The sequence below is a fragment of the Erpetoichthys calabaricus genome, chromosome 12 (genome assembly GCF_900747795.2).
Source record: "Erpetoichthys calabaricus chromosome 12, fErpCal1.3, whole genome shotgun sequence".
In the NCBI taxonomy this organism is placed as follows: Eukaryota; Metazoa; Chordata; class Cladistia; order Polypteriformes; family Polypteridae; genus Erpetoichthys; species Erpetoichthys calabaricus.
In genome coordinates this window covers 152,210,282-152,231,501 of record NC_041405.2, presented here as the reverse complement: position 1 = coordinate 152,231,501, position 21,220 = coordinate 152,210,282, and the positions used below count along the sequence as shown (strand labels likewise).

Sequence of the window (21,220 nt, the reverse complement as noted above, 5' to 3'; positions counted from 1 at the left end):
ACTTCAGTGAGTGGGGAGCCATTTCCACCACCACTAATGTGTAGGACCCACTTGCATAATGTGACGGCAGCCATTTTTGTGCTACACATGAGCTGTTAGGTGGTAAAGTGGTGAGAGAGAGAGACAATTAAAAACAGGGGATGATTAGGAGGCCAGAATGACCAGACCGTGGTGGGCATATCCAGGACATTGGGCTACACCCCGCTCTTTAAAAAAGGACGCAGAGGGATCTTTTATTGCCCAATGGAGTCAGGGCCACAGTCAGAAGGACGGCGCCATGTTTACAGCACAGTGCCCCCCATCACTGCACTGGGGTATTGGGATCCACATTCAGACCACCATGTAAGCACCCCCTGCTGGCCTCACCCGCACCCTCTTCCAGCAGCAGCAACCCAAGCTTTTCCTAGATGGTCTCCCATCCAAGTCCTGGCCGGACCCAAACATGAGTAGCTTCAGGTGGGTGACCTCTTTTCAAGTCCAGGTGGTATGGCTGCTGCCGTGCTTTGCTTCCAAACCGTTTTGGTCCCAGCTACTGAGGTTCAAAAGCTGGCAATGATATAGAAGTCAAAATTTTAGTACTCATCCAACTCTTCCCCTAATGGCAATGGGACATTTTCCTAAAAATCCTGTCCAATGTTATCAAAACAAAAACATAGGATCCCTTCTGGCAGTACCAGGATTTAAACCGGCAACCTTCTAGATTTTTTAATACCATCCATCCATCCATTTTCCAACCCGCTGAATCCGAACACAGGGTCATGGGGGTCTGCTGGAGCCAATCCCAGCCAACACAGGGCACAAGGCAGGAACCAATCCCAAGCAGGGTACCAACCCACCGCAGGACACACACACACACACACCCACACACTAGGGCCAATTTAGAATCGCCAATCCACCTAACCTGCATGTCTTTGGACTGTGGGAGGAACCGGAGCGCCCGGAGGAAACCCACGCAGACACGGGGAGAACATGCAAACTCCACACAGGGAGGACCCGGGAAGCGAACCCAGGTCCTCAGGTCTCCCAACTGCGTGGAAGCAGCGCTACCCACTGTGCCACCGTGCTGCCCATTTTTTAATACCGTTTATAATAAACTGGACTGTTGAACAATTGAATCATTGATATGGCGGGTATGCAGGGCAGAGCAGTTGGGTTTTGTGGTGTTCCCCGTATTGGACCTCTGTAAATGATGAAAGGCCTCAAAGTGTAGATTTTAAATCATATATAACTTCATAAAGTTTGACTCTGCTCTGTTGGAATAAGGCACAGTTTTTGGGTTGGCATTCTGCAGTCCCACTTCCCTGATATGCCCTTTTAGCCAATATTTTAAATTGGACCACCAGCAACACATTTTTGCAAACTTTCTTGCCGTTTTTGTGTGATCGATGAATGGAGAAGCAACCCAGTTATCGCACCTCTAGAGAATATTCAGACCGCTTCACTTTTTCTCATTTTGATTTATTGCAGTGTTGTGCTAAAATCGTTTAGACTCATTTTTACTTTGCAGCAGTCTGGAGCCTCTCAGATTCACACCCGTCGTAGGGACGGTGATTTGTTTATGTGTTTGGTGGGGAATCCCAGGAACGCGTCCAGCCTTGGCCCAACTCGGACCACTCAAACACACAGAGACACGAAATAACAGCAATGCTGGAACATGCACTGATACATAAACATGGTGGAATTCTATGAGGAAGCAACAAAAAGATACGATCAGAAGGGGAGCAGATGAGATTATTGATCTGGACTTTCAGAAAGCATTTGCCGTAAGAGAGGGTGGGCATCAAGCTAAAAGAGGTGGGAGGTCAGGGTGTTGTGTGTAGATGGGGGCAGAATTGGCTCAAACACCGGAAACAGAGGGTGATGGTGTGAGGAACCTCATCAGAATTGGGCGACGTTAAGAGTGGTGACCAGCAGGGGGCAGTGCTGGGGCTGCTGCTTCTTCTTCTTCTGTCGGCTGCTCCCGTTAGGGGTTGCCACAGCAGATCATCTTCTTCCATATCTTTCTGTCCTCTCCATCTTGTTCTGTTACATCCATCACCTGCATGTCCTCTCTCACCACATCTATAAACCTTCTCTTACGCCTTCCTCTTTTTCTCCTTATCCTTAGCATCCTTCTCCCAATATACCCCTCATCTCTCCTCTGCACATGTCCAAACCAACGCAATCTCGCCTCTCTGTCTTTGTCTCTCACTCGTCCAACCTCAGCTGACCCTCTAATGTTCTCATTTCTAATCCTGTCCATCCTCGTCACACCCAATGCAAATCTTATCATCTTTAACTCTGCCCCCTCCAGCTCTGTCTTCTGCTTTCTGGTCAGTGCCACCGTCTCCAGCCCATATAACATAGCTGGTCTCACTACCGTCCTGTAGACCTTAGCTTTCACTCTTGCTGATACCCGTCTGTCACAAATCACTCCTGACACTCTTCTCCACCCACTCCACTCTGCCTTCACTCTCTTTTTGACCTCTCTTCCACAATCCCCATTACTCTGTACTATTGATCCCAAATATTTAAACTCATCCACCTTCGCCAACTCTACTCCCATCATCCTCACCATTCCAATGACCTCCTCTCATTTACACACTGCTGCTGCTATTTTTAATATATATATATATATATATATATATATATATATATATATAAATGATTTAGATAGGAATAAATATAAAGAACAAGCTGGTTAAGTTAGCAGATGATACCAAGATAGGTGGACTGGCAGATAATTTGAAATCCATTTTATCGTTACAGAAGGATCTGGATAGCATACAGGCTTGAGCAGATGACATTTAATGTAAGTAAATGTAAAGTATTACACAGAGGAAGTAAAAATGTGAGGACTGAATACACAATGGAAAGTCAACTGTCAGCCAGTGTTGAGAAGCCATTAAGAAGGCTAACAGAATGTCAGGTTATATAGCGCCTTGATGTGTGGAGTACAAGTCACAGGAGGTTCTGCTCGAGCTTTATAACACACTGGTGAGGCCTCATCTGGAGTCCTGTGTGCAGTTTTGGTCTCCAGGCTACAAAAAGGACATAACAGCACTAGAGAAGGTCCAGAGAAGAGCGTGTAGACTGATTCAGGGCTACAGGAGATGACTTATGAAGAAAGATTGAAGGAGTTATGACATTTAAACATTTAATGTCAGTAAATGTAAAGAAATACACGTAGGAAGTAAAAATGTGAGGGTTGAATACACAGAGGGAGGTCTGAAAATTGAGAGTACACCTTATGTGAAGGACTTCGGAGTTACAGTGGACTCGATGCCATTTAATGAAGAAACAAAATCAGTTCCTTAGGACTGAATCCTTAAAAACAGGGATATTAAAATGAAGGGTAACGGAGTTAATTAGCAGTGAAAACTACTCACTGATTAGGAAAAGGGTTAGAATGAAAAGCTGCAGCCACTGCAACCCACCAGGACCGGAGTTGGACACCCCTGCTCTAGACCATCCTCAAGAAATCTCTGACACACAGACAGACGCACACCCATCATTGAGATGTCAGTGTTTTTGGTATCGGGGGGAACCTGAAACATCGAGATCCATCAAAAACCGAAGATTGAACTTTTTGACAAATATAAAGCTTTCGCTCCTCCCCCATAGACAATAGGTGTTATGGTGGTTGAAGGCGCAAAGCAAAAATATATTTGTGGTGATCTGTGGTGGAACAGCCCCTTTGAAGAAGATTACAGGGGTTATCCAGACCTCGTTGCTGGTTGCGAAGAGACCCCCCATGACAGTTCACTTCTTCAGAGCCCCAGAATGTTGATCCGCCACAGAGTGGTTGTCGTCCTGGGTGGCTTTTGATTTTGCTGCCGGTGTTATTCATAGACTGTGTTCAGATGACATGGTCACACGTGTCTCGATCTCTGATGTCGCTTTGGTCCATCAGGCGAGCCATATTTATGGGGCGTTGGGACATGTGACATTATACACATTGGATTGGCTGTCTTGTCCTGCTGATGAATGACCCTGCTCAAAGCCTTTGATCTTTTTCCACACCTCGTACTTCTTTCCCACGATATAAACTGATGGAAGCAGCTGTCTGTCCGTAATATTTTTCCGTTCTCGGGTTATATACTCATTAGAACAGGTTCTTGTTCTGGGACGTCTGGACTTAAACTAATTGGTTGTCATGAAGGATATCTCCATACTTTGCTCCATTCAGCTTTCCCTCCACCCTGTCTAGTCACCCAGTCCCTGATGTTGCCACCACCATGCTTCACCATTGGAATGGCATTTCACACATGATGAGTGCTGCCTAGTGGCTTACAGCTGAGGCCGGACGGTTCAGCCTTGGTCTTATCAGACCTCAGTTCTGAACGTCCTTGAGGTGCCATTCTGCAGACTCCAAGCAGGTTGGCATTGGTTACCTGGCCGCTCTACCATAAAGCCCAGATTAGTGGAGTGTCGCAGTGGTGATGTCCTCCTGGAAGTTTTTCCCATCCTCAGACGGGTCATCTTTAGCTCCTGGTCCCCCTATGGTCAGTAGGCCATCTTCCATTTAGGAATTATGGAGGCTTCTGTGCTGAAATGTTTAATGCTGTAGAGATGTTTCTGAAGTGTTTCTGTGCCTCAACACCATCCTGTCTCGAAACTCTGCATAACTTGGTTTGTGCTCATCTGTGGGACATTCCATAGACAGGTGTGTGCCTTTCCTAATCCACTCCAATCAATCGAATGGACCACCGGCAGACTTCAGGTCAGGAGTAGGAACATCTCACCGATGAGCCATAGAATGGGGTGCACCTGACCAACATGTAAAGTGTCATAGCAAAGAAGCTGAATATTTGTGTCAGCAGTGGGATATTTAATTTTTTTCCCCCCTAAATTCCTGTTTTCGCTTTGTCATCCTGAGGTGTTGAGTGTTGTATGATGTGAAGTAAAACTGATTATTGTTATGATTTTAGTACCAGGCTCTGTAACATAACATTGGGTCTGAATGCTTTTCTGAAGGCGCTGTATGTACTCAAGTGGATAACAAATTAAGTAGTTGCTTTCCTTTAGCATTCAGTTGATCCATTCTTTTAAGTGGGCCATGTCAGTGATTCTTTAAAATCAAGGCTGCGCAATTTTAGACATCTCCTAAAAACCCAGGCTTTGTAAAGTCAGTTCATTGTAACAAAGCTGAAGGTCCCGTGTGCCTTGGAAGTTGTAGTGATAAGGCTGAACCGGCACTGCAGACTCGCAGGCATTTCCTGCACTGTGTTTATCTGCTCCGTCGCGTTATGGGGGGGAAATCCTATTATTTGTTTGAAAGCCGCTGGAGGTCAAGCCACAAGGCCGACTTGAGCAAAGCAACTCAAGATGACCACTAAAAACCAAGGAGTTCACAGCAGCCAAAGGACCATTGAAAGTCGACTGATCTTTTCGTTTTTTCCCTCCCCATATAGTGGAGCTTGCAATTGCCACATAAACATTTTGTCCAGCATTCAGCTGCCCAAAGGCAATTTAGAGGTCCATACTGGTTTATGTGAGACCAGATGAATCATATCAGGGTCAAATAGTGATTTGTGGTGGGAGATTGAGGCTGCACTCTGTTTTATATAGCGCCTTTCATAGTGCAAACCATCCTCAAGCACAAATCAAATGACTCAATAGGACTCTCTTAATGAGGCAAAAGTGTGCATTGATCCAGCAACCTGTCAAGAGTCCAATAGTGACTTGTTGTGGGGGACTGAAGCTGCAACATGTGCTTTTGAAAGGCACTATATATATATATATATATATAATATATAGTGCCTTTCAAAAGCACATATATATATATATATATATATATATATATATAATATAATATATACAGTGGGACAAAAAGTATTTAGTCAGCCACCAATTGTGCAAGTTCTCCCACTTATAAAGATGAGAGAGGCCTGTAATTTTCATCATAGGTACACCTCAACTATGAGAGACAAAACGAGAAAAAAAATCCAGAAAATCACATTGTCTGATTTTTGAAGAATTTATTTTCAAATTATGGTGGAAAAAAAGTATTTGGTCAATAACAAAAGTTCATCTCAATACTTTGTTATATACCCTTTGTTGGCAATGACAGAGGTCAAACGTTTTCTGTAAGTCTTCACAAGGTTTTCACACACTGTTGCTGGTATTTTGGCCCATTCCTCCATGCAGATCTCCTCTAGAGCAGTGATGTTTTGGGGCTGTCGCTGAGCAACACGGACTTTCAGCTCCCTCCAAAGATTTTCTATGGGGTTGAGATGTGGAGACTGGCTAGGCCACTCCAGGACCTTGAAATGCTTCTTACGAAACCACTCCTTCGTTAGCCGGGCGGTGTGTTTGGGATCATTGTCATGCTGAAAGACCCAGCCACGTTTCATCTTCAATGCCCTTGCTGATGGAAGGAGGCTTTCACTCAAAATCTGACAATACATGGCCCCATTCATTCTTTCCTTTACACAGATCAGTCGTCCTGGTCCCTTTACAGAAAAACAGCCCCAAAGCATGATGTTTCCACCCCCATGCTTTACAGTAGGTATGGTGTTCTTTGGATGCAACTCAGCATTCTTTCTCCTCCAAACATGACGAGTAGAGTTTTTTCATCTGACCATATGGCATTCTCCCAATCCTCTTCTGGATCATCCAAATGCTCTCTAGCAAACTTCAGACGGGCCTGCACATGTACTGGCTTAAGCAGGGGGACACGTCTGGCACTGCAGGATTTGAGTCCCTGGCGACGTAGTGTGTTACTGATGGTAGTCTTTGTTACTTTGGTCCCAGCTCTCTGGAGGTCATTCACTAGGTCCCCCCGTGTGGTTCTGGGATTTTTGCTCACTGTTCTTGTGATCATTTTGACCCCACGGGGTGAGATCTTGCGTGGAGCTCCAGATCGAGGGAGATTATCAGTGGTCTTGTATGTCTTCCATTTTTAATAATTGCTCCCACAGTTGATTTCTTCACACTAAGCTGCTTACCTATTGCAGATTCAGTCTTCCCAGCCTGGTGCAGGTCTACAATTTTGTTTCTGGTGTCCTTTGTCTTGGCCATAGTGGAGTTTGGAGTGTGACTGTTTGAGGTTGTGGACAGATGTCTTTTATATTGATAACGAGTTCAAACAGGTGCCATTAATACAGGTAACGAGTGGAGGACAGAGGAGCCTCTTACAGAAGAAGTTACAGGTCTGTGAGAGCCAGAAATCTTGCTTGTTTGTAGGTGACCTAATACTTATTTTCCATAATAATTTGCAAATAAATTCTTTAAAAATCAGACAATATGATTTTCTGGATTTTTTCTTTCTCATTTTGTCTCTCATAGTTGAGGTATACCTATGATGAAAATTACAGGCCTCTCTCATCTTTTTAAGTGGGAGAACTTGCACAATTGGTGGCTGACTAAATACTTTTTTGCCCCACTGTATATAGTGAGACACACCCATCCCCGAGTGGCTTAGAGATCTAGTACAGTTGGATTCTTATTTTTGTAATGTGAGCTTAGGTGTAGAAGCTCTCTTACTTCAGGTCAGATAGGGACTCAGAGGTCGGGATTGAACTGATAGCATGGTCTTATATAGCGCCTTAACCAATACATTGTACCACAGGGGGCTAGTAAAAAAAAAAAAAAATTTCATAGTTCTAGTCCTGAAAGAAACAAAACTCTCACTTTTGGTTGATGGTGGCTTCATGATGGAGACTGGAACTGCACCCTGTGGGACTGGGTGGTCTCGTGGCCTGGAACCCCTGCAGATTTTATTTTTTTCTCCAGCCTTCTGGAGTTTTTTTTTGTTTTTTCTGTCCACCTGGCCATCGGACCTTACTCCTTTCTATGTTAACTAATGTTGTCTTATTTTAATTTCTTATTTTGTCTTTTATTTTTCTTCTCTTCATTATGTAAAGCACTTTGAGCTACTTTTTGTATGAAAATGTGCTATAGAAATAAATGTTGTTGTTGTTGTTGTTATATAGTGCCTTTCAGAAAAACAATTGTAAGGTACCAATGAGGTCCAGTAAAATATCTTTTCTTAGACCTACAATGTGAGCCCTGATACCTCAGATCTCTCCCTTTTAGGTCAGACAGTGACTCGGTTGAACCTTTGGTCTTCTATAGCAACTTTCTTAGTGAAAACCATTGTAAGGTACCATAGAGGTCTGGTAAAAGAAATGTTTTCAGAGTTCGACAACTTGAGGAGCCACGGTGTGGCGGGTCTTCCACTTTTGGAGGTTGAGTGCTCAACCTGCCACATATGGTCTTTTATAGTGAATCAAGAGTACTAACTGCTGAGCCACCCATTCACCCAGTAGTAATAAAGACAGCAGGCTGACTACAAAGCTCCTTTAAAACCTTATGACTGATCTGAGCCTGAAATAATAAAATAGGAGAGTAATCTGGACATGCACACCTCCTCCACACATTTGTGTTAGTGGTGTCTCAGGGTGGGCCGGTTGGACGAGTGGGTAAAGCAAATGACCGCAGCTGATTGCCGTTTGATTTGTCAGCTGGAGTCACAGCTGAGCTGTGCCCTTGTGTCTGAGCAAGCTGGCACAGATATTCTCACAAGGTTAAAGGGAGTCACTGCACCTCGTTTCAGATTAATTTCGCACTTGGCTGAGCACCTACATCTTTTTTTCATTTTTGGGTTTGTTTTATTTATTTTCCCGAGTAATGCCAACAGATAAAAGTGACTCTGTGCTGGATGAAGATCTACTCTCTGTTTTTCTGGAACAATGTCATCATATTAGTGCCATCCTTGTCATTTAGTATCAGTCACCTGCCACTACACCCATCCAGTGGTGATACGCATAGCCAAGTGTGAGTCACAACCATCCGTCTGTTTAGACATTCTAGGGGGATCAAAGTTCCAATTACAAATTAATTTCACCCCTTTGACTTAATTTGGCCAGTTTTGAAGTGCAGGAAGAAGGGTAAGTAGTCTACTCAGGCCGAAGTGGAGGGGCCACCCATGTCAGTCCTCTCAGGTACAAGTGCAGGGAGTGGGTCCGCACATGAGCAGGTGGGAGGGGCCTCATGTGGTTCTGCCCAGGCGCAAGTGGGAGGGGCCCCGTGTGGGTCTGCCCAGGCAGGTTTACATTGTACTTATATAGGCCATTAGCAAACGTTGCAAAATGAGTGTTTTAGTCACCCATCTGTCTTTATTATTACTGGGTGAGTAGGTGGCAAAGCAGTTCGGACTCTTGGTTCACTTCTCCGCCAGTCTTTGACTCACTGAGTTCCAATTACAAATTAATTTCACCCTTTTGACTTAATTTGGCCAGTTTTGAAGTGTAGGAAGAAATGCAAGTAGTCTGCCCAGGTGCAAGTGGGAGGGGCCCCGTGTGGGTTCACCCAGGCGCAAGTGGGAGGAGCCCCATGGCTCCAACCAGGCACAAGTGGGAGGAGCTCTGTGGGTCCACCCGAGCACAAGTGGGAGGAGCTCTGTGGGTCCACCCGAGCACAAGTGGGAGGAGCCCCATGGCTCCAACCAGGCACAAGTGGGAGGAGCCCCATGGCTCCAACCAGGCACAAGTGGGAGGAGCCCCATGGCTCCAACCAGGCACAAGTGGGAGGTGCCATGTGGGTCTGCCCAAGGGGAAGTGGGAGGGCCCATGTGGGTCCTCCCAAGGGGAAGTGGGGGGGAGCTTGTGTACGTCCATCCAGGCACAGGTGGGAGGGGCCTCGTGTGGTCTGCCCAAGCAGGTGTGCATTGGATTTCAGACTTGTATCGACCATTAGAAAATGTTATAAAATGAGCTTTTTAGTCAGCCTGCTGTCTCTGTTATTATAGGTGTTGTAATAACTTTACTGCTTAAATAAATTAATTCATAATTTAAAAATGGAGTTACTACAACGTATATAAGTTCACTCGGGTCCCCTATATCTAATATGACATTTTGTCTCAAGATCTGCAGGAAGATGATCGATTTGGACATGGTGAAGCAGCAGCCGCTCTATGGTCTTCATCACATGTGACGTCAGGGCGACAGGGCTGAAGTCATTCAGCTCACCAGGACGTGATACTTTTGGGACTGGGGTGATGCAAGATGTTATGTCCTTTTTGTAGCCTGGAGACCAAAACTGCACACAGGACCCCAGATGAAGCCTCACCAGTGTGTTATAAAGCTTGAGCAGAACCTCCTGTGACTTGTACTCCACATATCAAGGCGCTATATAACCTGACATGCTGTTAGCCTTCTTAATGGCCTCTGAACACTGTCTGACAAAAGAGAAAAGAGAAAAAAGGGGAAGGTTCTGAAATGACTCAAATCAAAACCCAGATCCGAACGAGTTGAGATGAGCAGGGGGGCGATTTGAAATGGGCTGTGCATGCAAGAATCCCCTCAAATATCACACAGCTGTATGAACTCTGCATAGAGAAGTGGGAAGAGCTTTCTGCCAGTCGATGTCGGAGGCTGAGAGACAGTTTTAGCAAATATGGTTTAGAGGAGGCAACACCAGCTATTTGAGCCAAGGGTGGGCTTATTTCTTCACATGACTGCATGTGATTGTGGTAGGTCCCAGCCCAGTAACTGTCTTCCTCATTCCCTTATACAGACGGGAGAAGGTGGATTGTTATTCAGTGAAATTCTTACATGCATGTCAGACCAACATGCAGTGCATTGTCACTTTACATCAACTACTAGAAACCTTTAGATGTTTCTTTCTCATAATGGCAGAATTTATGCAGATAAATTAAGGATTATAATGGTGGCTGAGTTGGATGCTGACCCCCAGGTCCGTGGAGTGTTGAGACAGCGGCACTAACCATTGGGTTATGAATGTTATTTAGTGGCGATGCAGTCTCTAAGGTTTCTTTCTACTAAATCCTTTTGTCATTCTCACACTGCAGGTGAACAATGTCGACCCAAGCACCCGTGCGGAGACGGCCACCTTGGTCTACTCGGAGAAGCCAACTTCACCAGTCGACTTGCTCAAGAGCGCCACCTCCTACCCGACCAACCCAAGCAGCTACTTCAGTTCAGATACTTACACCGACAATGTGTGAGTAAGAAATTAGAAACTGGCTTTGGGTGTGTGTTGTTGGAGCTACATTCTGTGTGTGAATACGTTGTCAGTCCTGGGTTGTGACCTATTATTAGTATTATTATAATATTTAAGATACAATTGATTACATTTCTTTTGTTTGTCCAGTTGGAAGACAGGCAAGTCAAGTGATTTGCTCATGCTCATACTAGTGTCAGCAGTGGGATTTGAACCAATGGAAAATAAAAATAGTTAAAATAGTGAAAAAGTTAAAATTAGGTTTAGAGTTAGGGTTAAGGTTAGGGATACCTTCACGATGGCTTAACACTAGAATCCCTGAAGCCTGCGAAAAAAGTCATAATGCCGGGCCACCTTAAATTCCTTTGCACCTCTCCGTCTGCATCTTTGTTTTGCAAATATGTCAATCGGGACAAGCCACAAGCAGCCTGAATATCCCCCCCCCCCCCCCCCACCAACTATCGACGCAGCTGAGGTGAGACGCTAAATTCTCAGAGCTCAAGGCTGTGTGTCTTGGGTGTGAGGTGCCCTGAGTTGTAGAGGGTAAATAATAAATCGTTATTTGGAATACATACATGTCATGTGGGTTCCGTGTCTACAACAATCTGTGCAAATGTTAGAAGACAGGAAGTGCGAGGCGAGAAATGTTGAACACATAACTAAAACAGAAACTTTTTAATGTTCTAGTAAAAGGTGAAAAAATACTGACGTGAAGTGTATAATGTGTGAAGACTGAAGTCCAAATCCCTATATGTATAAAATCCATCTGTCTCTCTGTCTGTATGTCTGTCCGCTTTTCATGAGAGAGCTACTTTTTTTTTTTTTCTAGAATTTTCTTGAACATCCCGGGTGATTTTGTGACTTCTCTCATCGCACTAAGTATCATAGTTCGCTTGTGGTACCGATTTTATTTGAGCGAATCTGAGACAGACGCAGTGGGCCAAGGGGAGGGCGGCAGAGCCCTCCTTACTCACACACCAGCCTCGGGGCATATCTTACATCTGCTTAGGTAGCGAACGAGAGAACTACTTAATGGATTTAGATTGGGCTTTTTTTCTATAATTTTTTTGAACATTCCGGTTGATTTTGTGACTTCTGTCATCGCGCTAAGAACCACAGTTCGCTTGTAGGAGTGATATATTCACGCTAATCCGAGAGAGAGGCTGCGGACTGAGGGGAGGAGGAAGCGTGACGTCAGGAGTAGGGAGCCGGGCCGGTCCTTCCTCACTGTCCTGTTTCACTTCTATTCGGGCGAAGCCATGGGGGACGGCTAGTATCAAATAAACACTTTATAACGGAACAAGTGTGGTTTTATTCAAGAATATAACCAAAGCAAAAGAAATCATTCAGTTTACATGTTGCTGTCAATATGTAAAAACCGAATCCCAAATACCAATTGCATGGCTAGTGTAGAAGTAAGAACGGCTGCTTCTAAATCAAAAGGTCGCGGGTTCGATCCCGGGTCCTCTTCGCATTTATTATTTTGAGTAGTCAACTGCTGTCATTATTACTATTATATAATAAAAACATATATTTGATTTAATATCTTTTATGGATGAATAACGACTTCATCTAATATTCACATTTGTTGAAGAGCACCTCTTAGAGGATGCTTCATGCATAACTATAGTGATGAACTCAGCTCACAAATAACAAAACAGTGGATTTATTTTAAAAACATGTATAAGGGAGAATTATAGGGACTAATCCTAAAAAGAAAAAAGACGAAAATCAAAGGAAATCCCATCTGTCCCACTAAGCCAAGCTATATGTATAGAAAGATGTCACTTTTTTCACATTTTGCTGAGTTGGAGCGTTATGCCAAAATTATTTTCAGTTCAATTTTTCCTCTTCAAACAATACTCAATGATCCCAGAATGACAAAGTGAAAACAAGATTTTAGAAATTTTTGAGAATTTATAACAAAAAAAAACCTGAAAAATCCCACTACTGACACAAGTGTTCCGAGCGTTTGCTATGACATTCGAAATTAGATTCAGGTGCATCCCATTCTATTGCACATATATTTCTTAAAAATACAAAAACTGAAATATCAAATTGAGATGAGTATTCCGACACTTTACTCTGACACTTCGACTCAGGTGCGTCTTATTCTATTGCTCATCACCGAGATGTTTCCACACCTTGCTTAGAGCCCACCTATGGTCAGTCCACACACTTATCTATAGGAGGTCCCACAGTTGAACAAAAACCAAGCAATGATATTGAAGAAATTACCTGCAGAGCTTAGAGATGGGACAGTATCAAGGCACAGATCCAGAGGAGGCTACAAAAATTCCAGCACTACATTTGAGAAGGTGCCATCAATGTAAGGCACAATGGAGTATTTTGAACTTGACTATAACCATAGATTCTTTGTCTCTTTCATTTTCTTTCTTCAGGGATCCAGCCAGCACTCCAAAAGACCCACCACCTGAATACCCTGGTGAGACCCTCGTCTCCAGCCCCTCAGATCAGGAAGGAGTGCGGCGCCCTGCAGCAAAACGTGGGAAGAGACGACGGAAGAACCCTGAACTGGATGAATCCCAGTATGAAACCGACTATACGACTGGAATGGATACCGGGGATGAGCTTAACCAGGAAGACTGGTACAGGTGACTGGCACCATTGTACATATTTGCGTAGATCACTGTGCTGCCTAAAAGATCTAGCAAGTGGATATTCTGTTTGGATGGTGTGATACATATTGTGGCCTGCGGGGGCACTCAGGAGCTGACCCTGAAACCAAAGTAAATCAAAAAAAGGCTAAAATCATAATTAAAAATAAATTATAAGCAGAAGGGTATTAGATTATGGAGAACAGGTATACATTATAAGAGCAAGAAGTATTAAGTTAATGTTAATGGTCCATTTACATGAGTTTTTTCTTAATTTGAATAGAGTGTAGGTTTCACATAGATAATGGAAGATTCTGTTTACCCCTTACTAGTCTCGCCAGGCCAGACGTGATTCTTAAATGAGAATACGCATCTGGAGACAACCCATGAAAACGTGTGTAGTGCATAGCGGTGAAATCTGGCACTGCACAGGGCTTCTTCCTAATTCATTCAGTCCATGCACTAAAACTAAACTGTTGGGGTTCTGGGAGAGTGCAAAAGAAACTGATAATAAGACTTGACGCAGAGAGAAAATAAAAGAAAAACGATAAAATTGCTGTTATCCATTCAGGAGCTTAGCAGCACAAGGGTAACTGAAGCTTAATGATGACTTTGCATGTTGTAATGACAGAGGAGACAGACAGAGACACACACGTGTAGACGACCACAGCTACACGTATTTGAGAAGTGCTTCTGTCCGCTATGATATCTTTCTGTTTTGACTTTTGCTTCATTACAGCATATGACATAACAGCAGCAAACAGAGTTTACATAAGGATTGTGGTCTATGTGTTGTAAGAAGACACTATATGGCGCCTGACCCGAGACAGATTGGCACGGAGGCACGGGTAAAATAAAACAAACTATTTATTTTTTGAAGCTGGAGGGCACGTCTTCCCCGTAATCCCTCCAGCAACAACACAGTCCCAAGCACAGTACAGTACACCAAACCAAACACTTTCTCTTCCTCCACCTTTCACTCCTCTCTGGCAACTTCATCCTCTACCTCCCGATTCTGGCTGCTGAGTGGTGGTCGCTGGCTCCCTTTTATTGGGTACCCAGAAGTGCTCCAGGTGCTTGATTGGCAACATCCGGCTGCACTTCCGGGTAAGGCAAAATCAGTGCCCAAAAGGGCCCAGCAGTTCCTGCTCCACCACCCCCTGGCGGCACCTGCGGAACCCCACAGAGCTGCACAGAACTCCAACCCCCATGAAGCAATGGGGGAGTCCAAGGCACTGCTGCAACCCAGGGAGGCTGTCATCTAGCGTCCAGGGGGAGATACTGGGCTTCCCACCCTTGTCCCCCTGCAGATGTTGTGATGGGGCGTCCTGGCCGGGCATGGGGCCCCAGCCATCCGTCACAGTGTGTACCACGTGTTAAAACGCTGTGGCATGCTTGCTTTTCCAATTAGATAGTCATGTTAATTTCCTTTAGTCATTCGTTTAGACGTTCAGTCAGAAGGTGGATATTGTTCAGCCTCATTCATGCTCTACTGGTGTCGTTGAGCATATTTGCCGATTCAGGTGTTTTGAGCACTGAAATCCGCATCTCCTGTTGCTCTTCATTATCAGCTCTCTTAATGGCCGTCCTTTTGACGGAGTGTTACTTCAAATGCATATTTTGCAGTTTATGCTTTCACAAGCATAGCTGCCAATTGTTTCAGGCTTACATCAGCTCTTACACTCTTGTCGTAATGCTGGACAACTGAGAGCCCACACAGCACCAGTGACAACATTTCATTCATGTTTACCACTCGTCCATTGATTTTTGCATCCCACTTCCTGTGTAGGAGTGGGTCTCTGATGCACTCCCCTTATAAGGTACACTGTGGTAAGATTGCATCTTATGGATTTCCCCCAGCATTCTCTATCATTTAAAGATAAAGGTCAGCCTATATGTCACCTGCCTGGCCTACCTTTTAACATTTTTATGAAATTAGACTTCACAATGACTGCATGATTAGGAGGTTGGGCCTCCTTGGGGGGTGGGACTTAAGGAAATTGAAGAAAGGGGGTGATATATAATCGCTCAGTCATCTGAGCTGTGAGTTTTAAAATGGGGAGCAGTGAGTTGTGTCTACTTGCTGATGTCTATGGATGAAGAAGAAGAAGAAGAAGAGGAGGTAGGGCCCTTGAATGTCCAAGAGTGAGGTTTTGAATAACTCGTCTCTCTTCCACTGCAGCCTCTATCCCCCGCTTATGTCTGATGTGAAGAGGCAGGAGTACAAACGCGAGTTCGACTCGGACCTCAAGGAGTACAAGAAGATGTGTGCTGAGATGGATGACATCAATGACCAGATCAACCAGTTAAGCAAGCAGCTCGACCGACTTCAAGAAGGTACCATCCAGTACCAGGTGAGAATGTAGTCTTTGTCCGCCATGCTGCTTAGAGACAGCATTTTTGTAGTTTGTAATGTTCAATGTTTCATTTGATACATGTTTTACAATATACAACTCATTTTTGTACAGCACTTTTCACTGAGTGAAGGCACAGAGCACTGTGAACAATTCTCCGTTAAATACAAGTTTAGATAATACTACAGGTACACACATATATGCAGATTTGCTAAAACATGTAAAGAACAAAGTATAAACTGATTAAATTTTAAAAAAAAAGTATAAACTGATTAAATAAACTGCAGTTCACATACCAGGAGAAGGAGTGGAGGATGCCATCATCTATATGCTACACCGATCCCTCTCCCACTTGGACAGAGGCAGTGGTGCAGTAAGAATTATGTTTATGGACTTCTCTAGCACCTTCAACACCATTCCACCTCTGCTCCTCAGGGACAAGCTGGCAGCGATGGGAGTAGATTCATACCTGGTGGCATGGATCGTGGACTATTTTACAGATAGACCTCAGTAAGTGCGTCTCGGGAACTGCAGGTCTGACATTGCGGTCTGCAGCACAGGAGCGCCACAGGGGACTGTACTTTCTCTGGTCCTGTTCAGCCTATATACATCGGACTTCTAATACAACTCAGAGTCCTGCCATGTGCAAAAGTTCACAGACGACACTGCTATCGTGGGCTGCATCAGGAGTGGGCAGGAGGAGGAGTATAGGAACCTAATCAAGGACTTTGTTAAATGGTGCGACTCAAACCACCTACACCTGAACACCAGCAAAACCAAGGAGCTGGTGGTGGATTTTAGGAGGACCAGGCCCCACCTGGACCCCGTGATCATCAGAGGTGACTGTGTGCAGAGGGTGCAGACCTATAAATACCTGGGAGTGCAGCTGGATAATAAATTGGACTGGACTGCCAATACTGATGCTCTGTGCAAGAGATGACAGAGCCAGTTATATATTTCCTTAGAAGGCTGGCGTCCTTCAACTCTTATTGCAGATGTTCTATCAGGCGGTTGTGGCGAGCACCCTGTTCTACGCGGTGGTGTTCTGGGGAGGCAGCATAAAGAAGAGGGACGCCTCACGCCTGGACAAACTGGTGAGGAAGGCAGGCTCTATTGTAGGCACGGAGCTGGACAGTTTGACATCTGTGGCAGAGCGACGGGCGCTGAGCAGACTCCTGTCAATCATGGAGAATCCACTGCACCCACTGAACAGGATCATCTCCAGACAGAGGAGCAGCTTCAGCGACAGATTGCTGTCACCGTCCTGCTCCACTGACAGACTGAGGAGATCGTTCCTCCCTCACACTATGCGACTCTTCAATTCCACCCGGGGGGGTAAACGTTAACATTATACAAAGTTATTGTCTGTTATACCTGCATTGTTATTACTCTTTAATTTAATATTGTTACTCCAGCAGCAGCATACTGATAATACGTGAATTTCCCCTTGGGATTAATAAAGTATCTATCTAAATCTAAATATACTGCAAATGGAAAACAACATTATATGTGTCTTAATGAACCGATAAATCATGGCCAGCTGACGATCGAGGAAATTAAAATATAAAAGGGAAAATCAAAGACCAAGTCACAGTCCTGGAGACCTCAGCCAACTGGCCGCCTACCGTCTCCTGGGTTTTCTATAGTGGAGTCTGTGTTGGCCATCCAATACAACGAGAAAATCTTTCTGTCTGATGATTCCAATTCTTTTATCTGAGATGATTTTTCAGTATGCAGGAGAGAAGTCTGGCAGTAGGGCATTGCCACCATTTGCCCCTTCCAGATACTGAGAAGAGAAATGGCGTAGAGGAGGGTTAGTTACAGCTTATTCATGCTGTATTACTTATTTTTATGTACAAATGACTAACAAACAGAGATTCAGTACACACAGTTAATCAGCAGCTCTAGGCGGGGTATGCCAAACTAACGTTGTGAGTCTTCAGCCTGAGACTGAAGGGGCATCTCTTATAATAAATGGTAGAACATTCCAGAGCTTCGGGGCCCTGTAACTAAAACCGTAACCTCCCACTGTTATTTTATTAATCGTTGGAATCAGGAGCAGGCCAGAATCTTGAAATCTTATTGTGTACTTGGGTTGTAAGTAATGGCAAGTTCAGATATGTAAGCAGGGTCTTAGCCATTTCAAGGTTTATGAGTTAAAGGGGGATTTTGAAGTCAGTTCTAAACTTAACTGGGCACCAGTGTTAGGACGTGAGAATGGGAGTTTGTTTGTTTGTATTTTCTGGTTTGTGTAATAATTCTTGCATTAGCGTTTTGAATGAACTGAAAGCTGCATGAAGAACGACTTGAACGGCCATTGAACACCATCTTGCAGTATTCAATCCTGTCAGAAATAAACGGTTGAATTTTATGAGGCTGTTGCAACTCTACACGATGTTACGTTGGAGGCCATGTCAAATGTAATTACTGTAGTTGCTAGATTTTTGGGAGGGGTGCTACTTTGTATGAATGTCCTTGGTTTTAGAATAGGAAATCTAACAAGCTCATACAGGTGTGATGATCAGGTGTCCATAAATAATTGGCCTTATAGTGTATATAGGGTAAAGGTGCAAATTTCACTTGGTGATTTTGCAAATACGGGTGGGCGCATGGAACATCTTGTCTCCCTGGCAAGATGATCATCTTCCTCTGCTGTCGGAGGAGCTGCATAATCTCCGCATTTCAGTAGCAGCACTCTCTGAGGTGTGCAGACCATGGAGTGGACAGATATCTGTAGGTGGATACACCTTTTATTGGTCTGGTCGGTCTGATGGCTGTCATACTCGGGAAGTAGCTGTTGCTGTAGTAGATTGGCTTCTTCCAATGGTGTCCAATGTCACTCCTTTCAACGAGCGTATTATGAGACTCAGATTAGGGCACTCTCTGGGTGCCTTGTCTGTTGTCTCAGTATATGCTCTGACCGCGATGTGTGATGTCTCGGCAAGGGAGACATTTTATTCGCAGCTTCGCTTGGTGGTTGATTGGTGCCCACAGGGTGACACTCCTCTGGTCATGGGTGACTTCAATGCAGCCACTGGCACTGACAGGGCTGGCTATGAAGATTGTCTCAGTCCCCATGGGTCTGGTGACAGTGGTGAAAGTTGCTCCATGTTCCTTGACTTTGCAAAAGGTCCTGGTGGTGCGGTGAAGGAGATCGATCACATCCTCGTGGGCAGACGCTGGAGGCTCTTGCAAAACTGCAGGGTCTACAGAAGTGCCCAGTTTGTGAATTCTGACCACAGACTTGTTGTTGCAACTCTGACGGTCCAGCTTAGGTCCAGTAGGTTACCACCTACTAGGAAAATGAGCCTGGACTTGGCCAGACTCCAAGACCAAGCTGTTTCTAATGAGTCTGCATGCAGTTCGTGTGAGGAACTTGCAGATTTGGATGCGACTGACGATCATAATGTGATGTAGGAGACCTTCCGTGATAAGACTCTGAAGGTTGTGTTGGTGTTACCGGTGTTCCCAGAAGGGGGTGTTTCATCTTGCAGGGCACCCTGGATATCATTGAGAGGAGTCGCAGCGTACAGCTCAATGGCAACTATGGTCTGTATCGGGAACTGAGTGGGACGGCTGCGAGGGCTCTGAGGGCAGATAAAGAGGTGATTGTTAGAGGAATCCGTGAGCAAGTGACACACCATCTGTGGTCTAGCGACCCACATCCTGCTTACAGAGGAATCGAAGCATTACGCACATCTGAATCTGTTCCTCGGAGAGTCGCAGTCAGGGCAGCTGATAGAACGTTCCTTACAGATGACACTGCAGTTGTGACTCGCTGGGCTGGCTACTTTGAGCAGTTGTTCAAAGCTGATCCTCTGGTTAGGATGTTGGATATCTCTGTGTCCACAGTTCTTGAGGCTGATCCTCCGATTAGCTGTGAACCCCCCAGTCTCACTGAGATTGCACAGGTGGTGAACCAGCTGAGGGGAGGGAAAGGCTGCAAGGATCTGTGGTATTCGGGGTGAACTTCTCCAGGCTGGTGGTAAGGCTGTCCTCCTGGCATTGCAAGCAATCTTTGCTTCCATTTGGGAGACAAACATCTTCCCAACTGACTGGAAAATGGAACTTGTCATCCCTATCTGGAAGGGAAGGGTGATCACCTGGATTGCAGCAACTACAGGGGGATAACACTGCTCTCGGTGCCGGGTAAGGTCCTTGCTAGGGTCGTCCTCAATAGGATCTGTGATCACTTGCTCACCTACCAGCCACAGGAACAGTCTGGTTTTTACGCCTAAGAAGTCTACCATCGACCACATCCTGGCACTGAGGGTTCTCATGGAGCGCAAACGCGAAAATCAGCAGAGTTTCTTTGCAGTCTTTGTCGATTTTCGCAAAGCATTCCACTCAGTTGATAGAGCTGCCCTGTGGGACATCCTGAGGATTCGCGGGATCCCCTCGAGGTTGCTAGATATCATGGCCGGCCTGTACACTGGTACTGTGAGTGCTGTGCAGAGTGGAGGCAGGACCTCTGTGTTTTTCCCAGTTGATTCACAGGGTTCGTCAGGGGTGTGTTCTGCTCCTACTCTGTTCAGTGCTTACATGGACTGGGTGTTGGGCAGAGTCGTGGGGTGCAGCGGTCGTGTGGCATCTGTTGGTGACGAGAGATTCACGGATCTTGACTTTGCTGACGATGCTGTGATCTTCACGGGGTCAATGGAGGCTCTGATCAAGGCGCTCGAGAGACTGAGTGAGGAGTCCGAGTATCTGGACTTGCAAGGGTCCTGATAAAAACCAAAGATCCAGGCCTTTAATGACCTCTTGGGCACGGCCATCAGCAGTGTGTCTGTCTGCGGAGAGAGTGTCGACCTCATCGAGAGGTTTACTTACCTTGGCAGTGACATTCATGTCTCTGGTGACTCTTCCTATTAAGTCAGTAGACGGATTGGGAGAACATGGAGGTCATGAGGTCGCTGGAAAAGGGTGTGTGGCGCTCCCAATATCTGCAAAAGGATGAAGGTCCAAGTCTTCAGGAGTCCTGGTGCTTCCTGTCTTGCTATATGGTTGCGAGACATGAACACTATCCAGTGACCTGAGACGAGATTGGACTCCTTTGGTGCTGTGTCTCTTTGGAGAATCCTTGGGTACCATTGGTTTGACTTTGTGTTGCTCATGGAGTCTTGAATGAGGCACATTTCCTGCATTGTGAGGGAGCGTCAGTTACAGCACTATGGCCATGTGGCACGTTTCCCTGAGGGTGATCCAGCTCGTAAGATCCTCATTGTTGGGGACCCGAGTGGCTGAACCAGTTCAAGGGGATGCCCATGTATGATAACACCTGGCTGCGGCAGATAGAGGGTC

The 21,220-nt window shown here is 45.2% G+C and overlaps 1 protein-coding gene across 1 annotated transcript in view; it reads left to right on the top strand.

Annotated features, from left to right (window-relative positions):
- Window positions 1–21,220, top strand: part of LOC114662872 (uncharacterized) — a 139,165-nt gene that overhangs the window by 108,773 nt on the left and 9,172 nt on the right. The window contains exons 10-12 of the mRNA XM_051935431.1: window positions 10,796–10,947; window positions 13,350–13,562; window positions 15,748–15,919. Coding sequence (XP_051791391.1) covers window positions 10,796–10,947; window positions 13,350–13,562; window positions 15,748–15,919 — 537 coding nt within the window. The remainder of the gene's footprint in view (window positions 1–10,795; window positions 10,948–13,349; window positions 13,563–15,747; window positions 15,920–21,220) is intronic.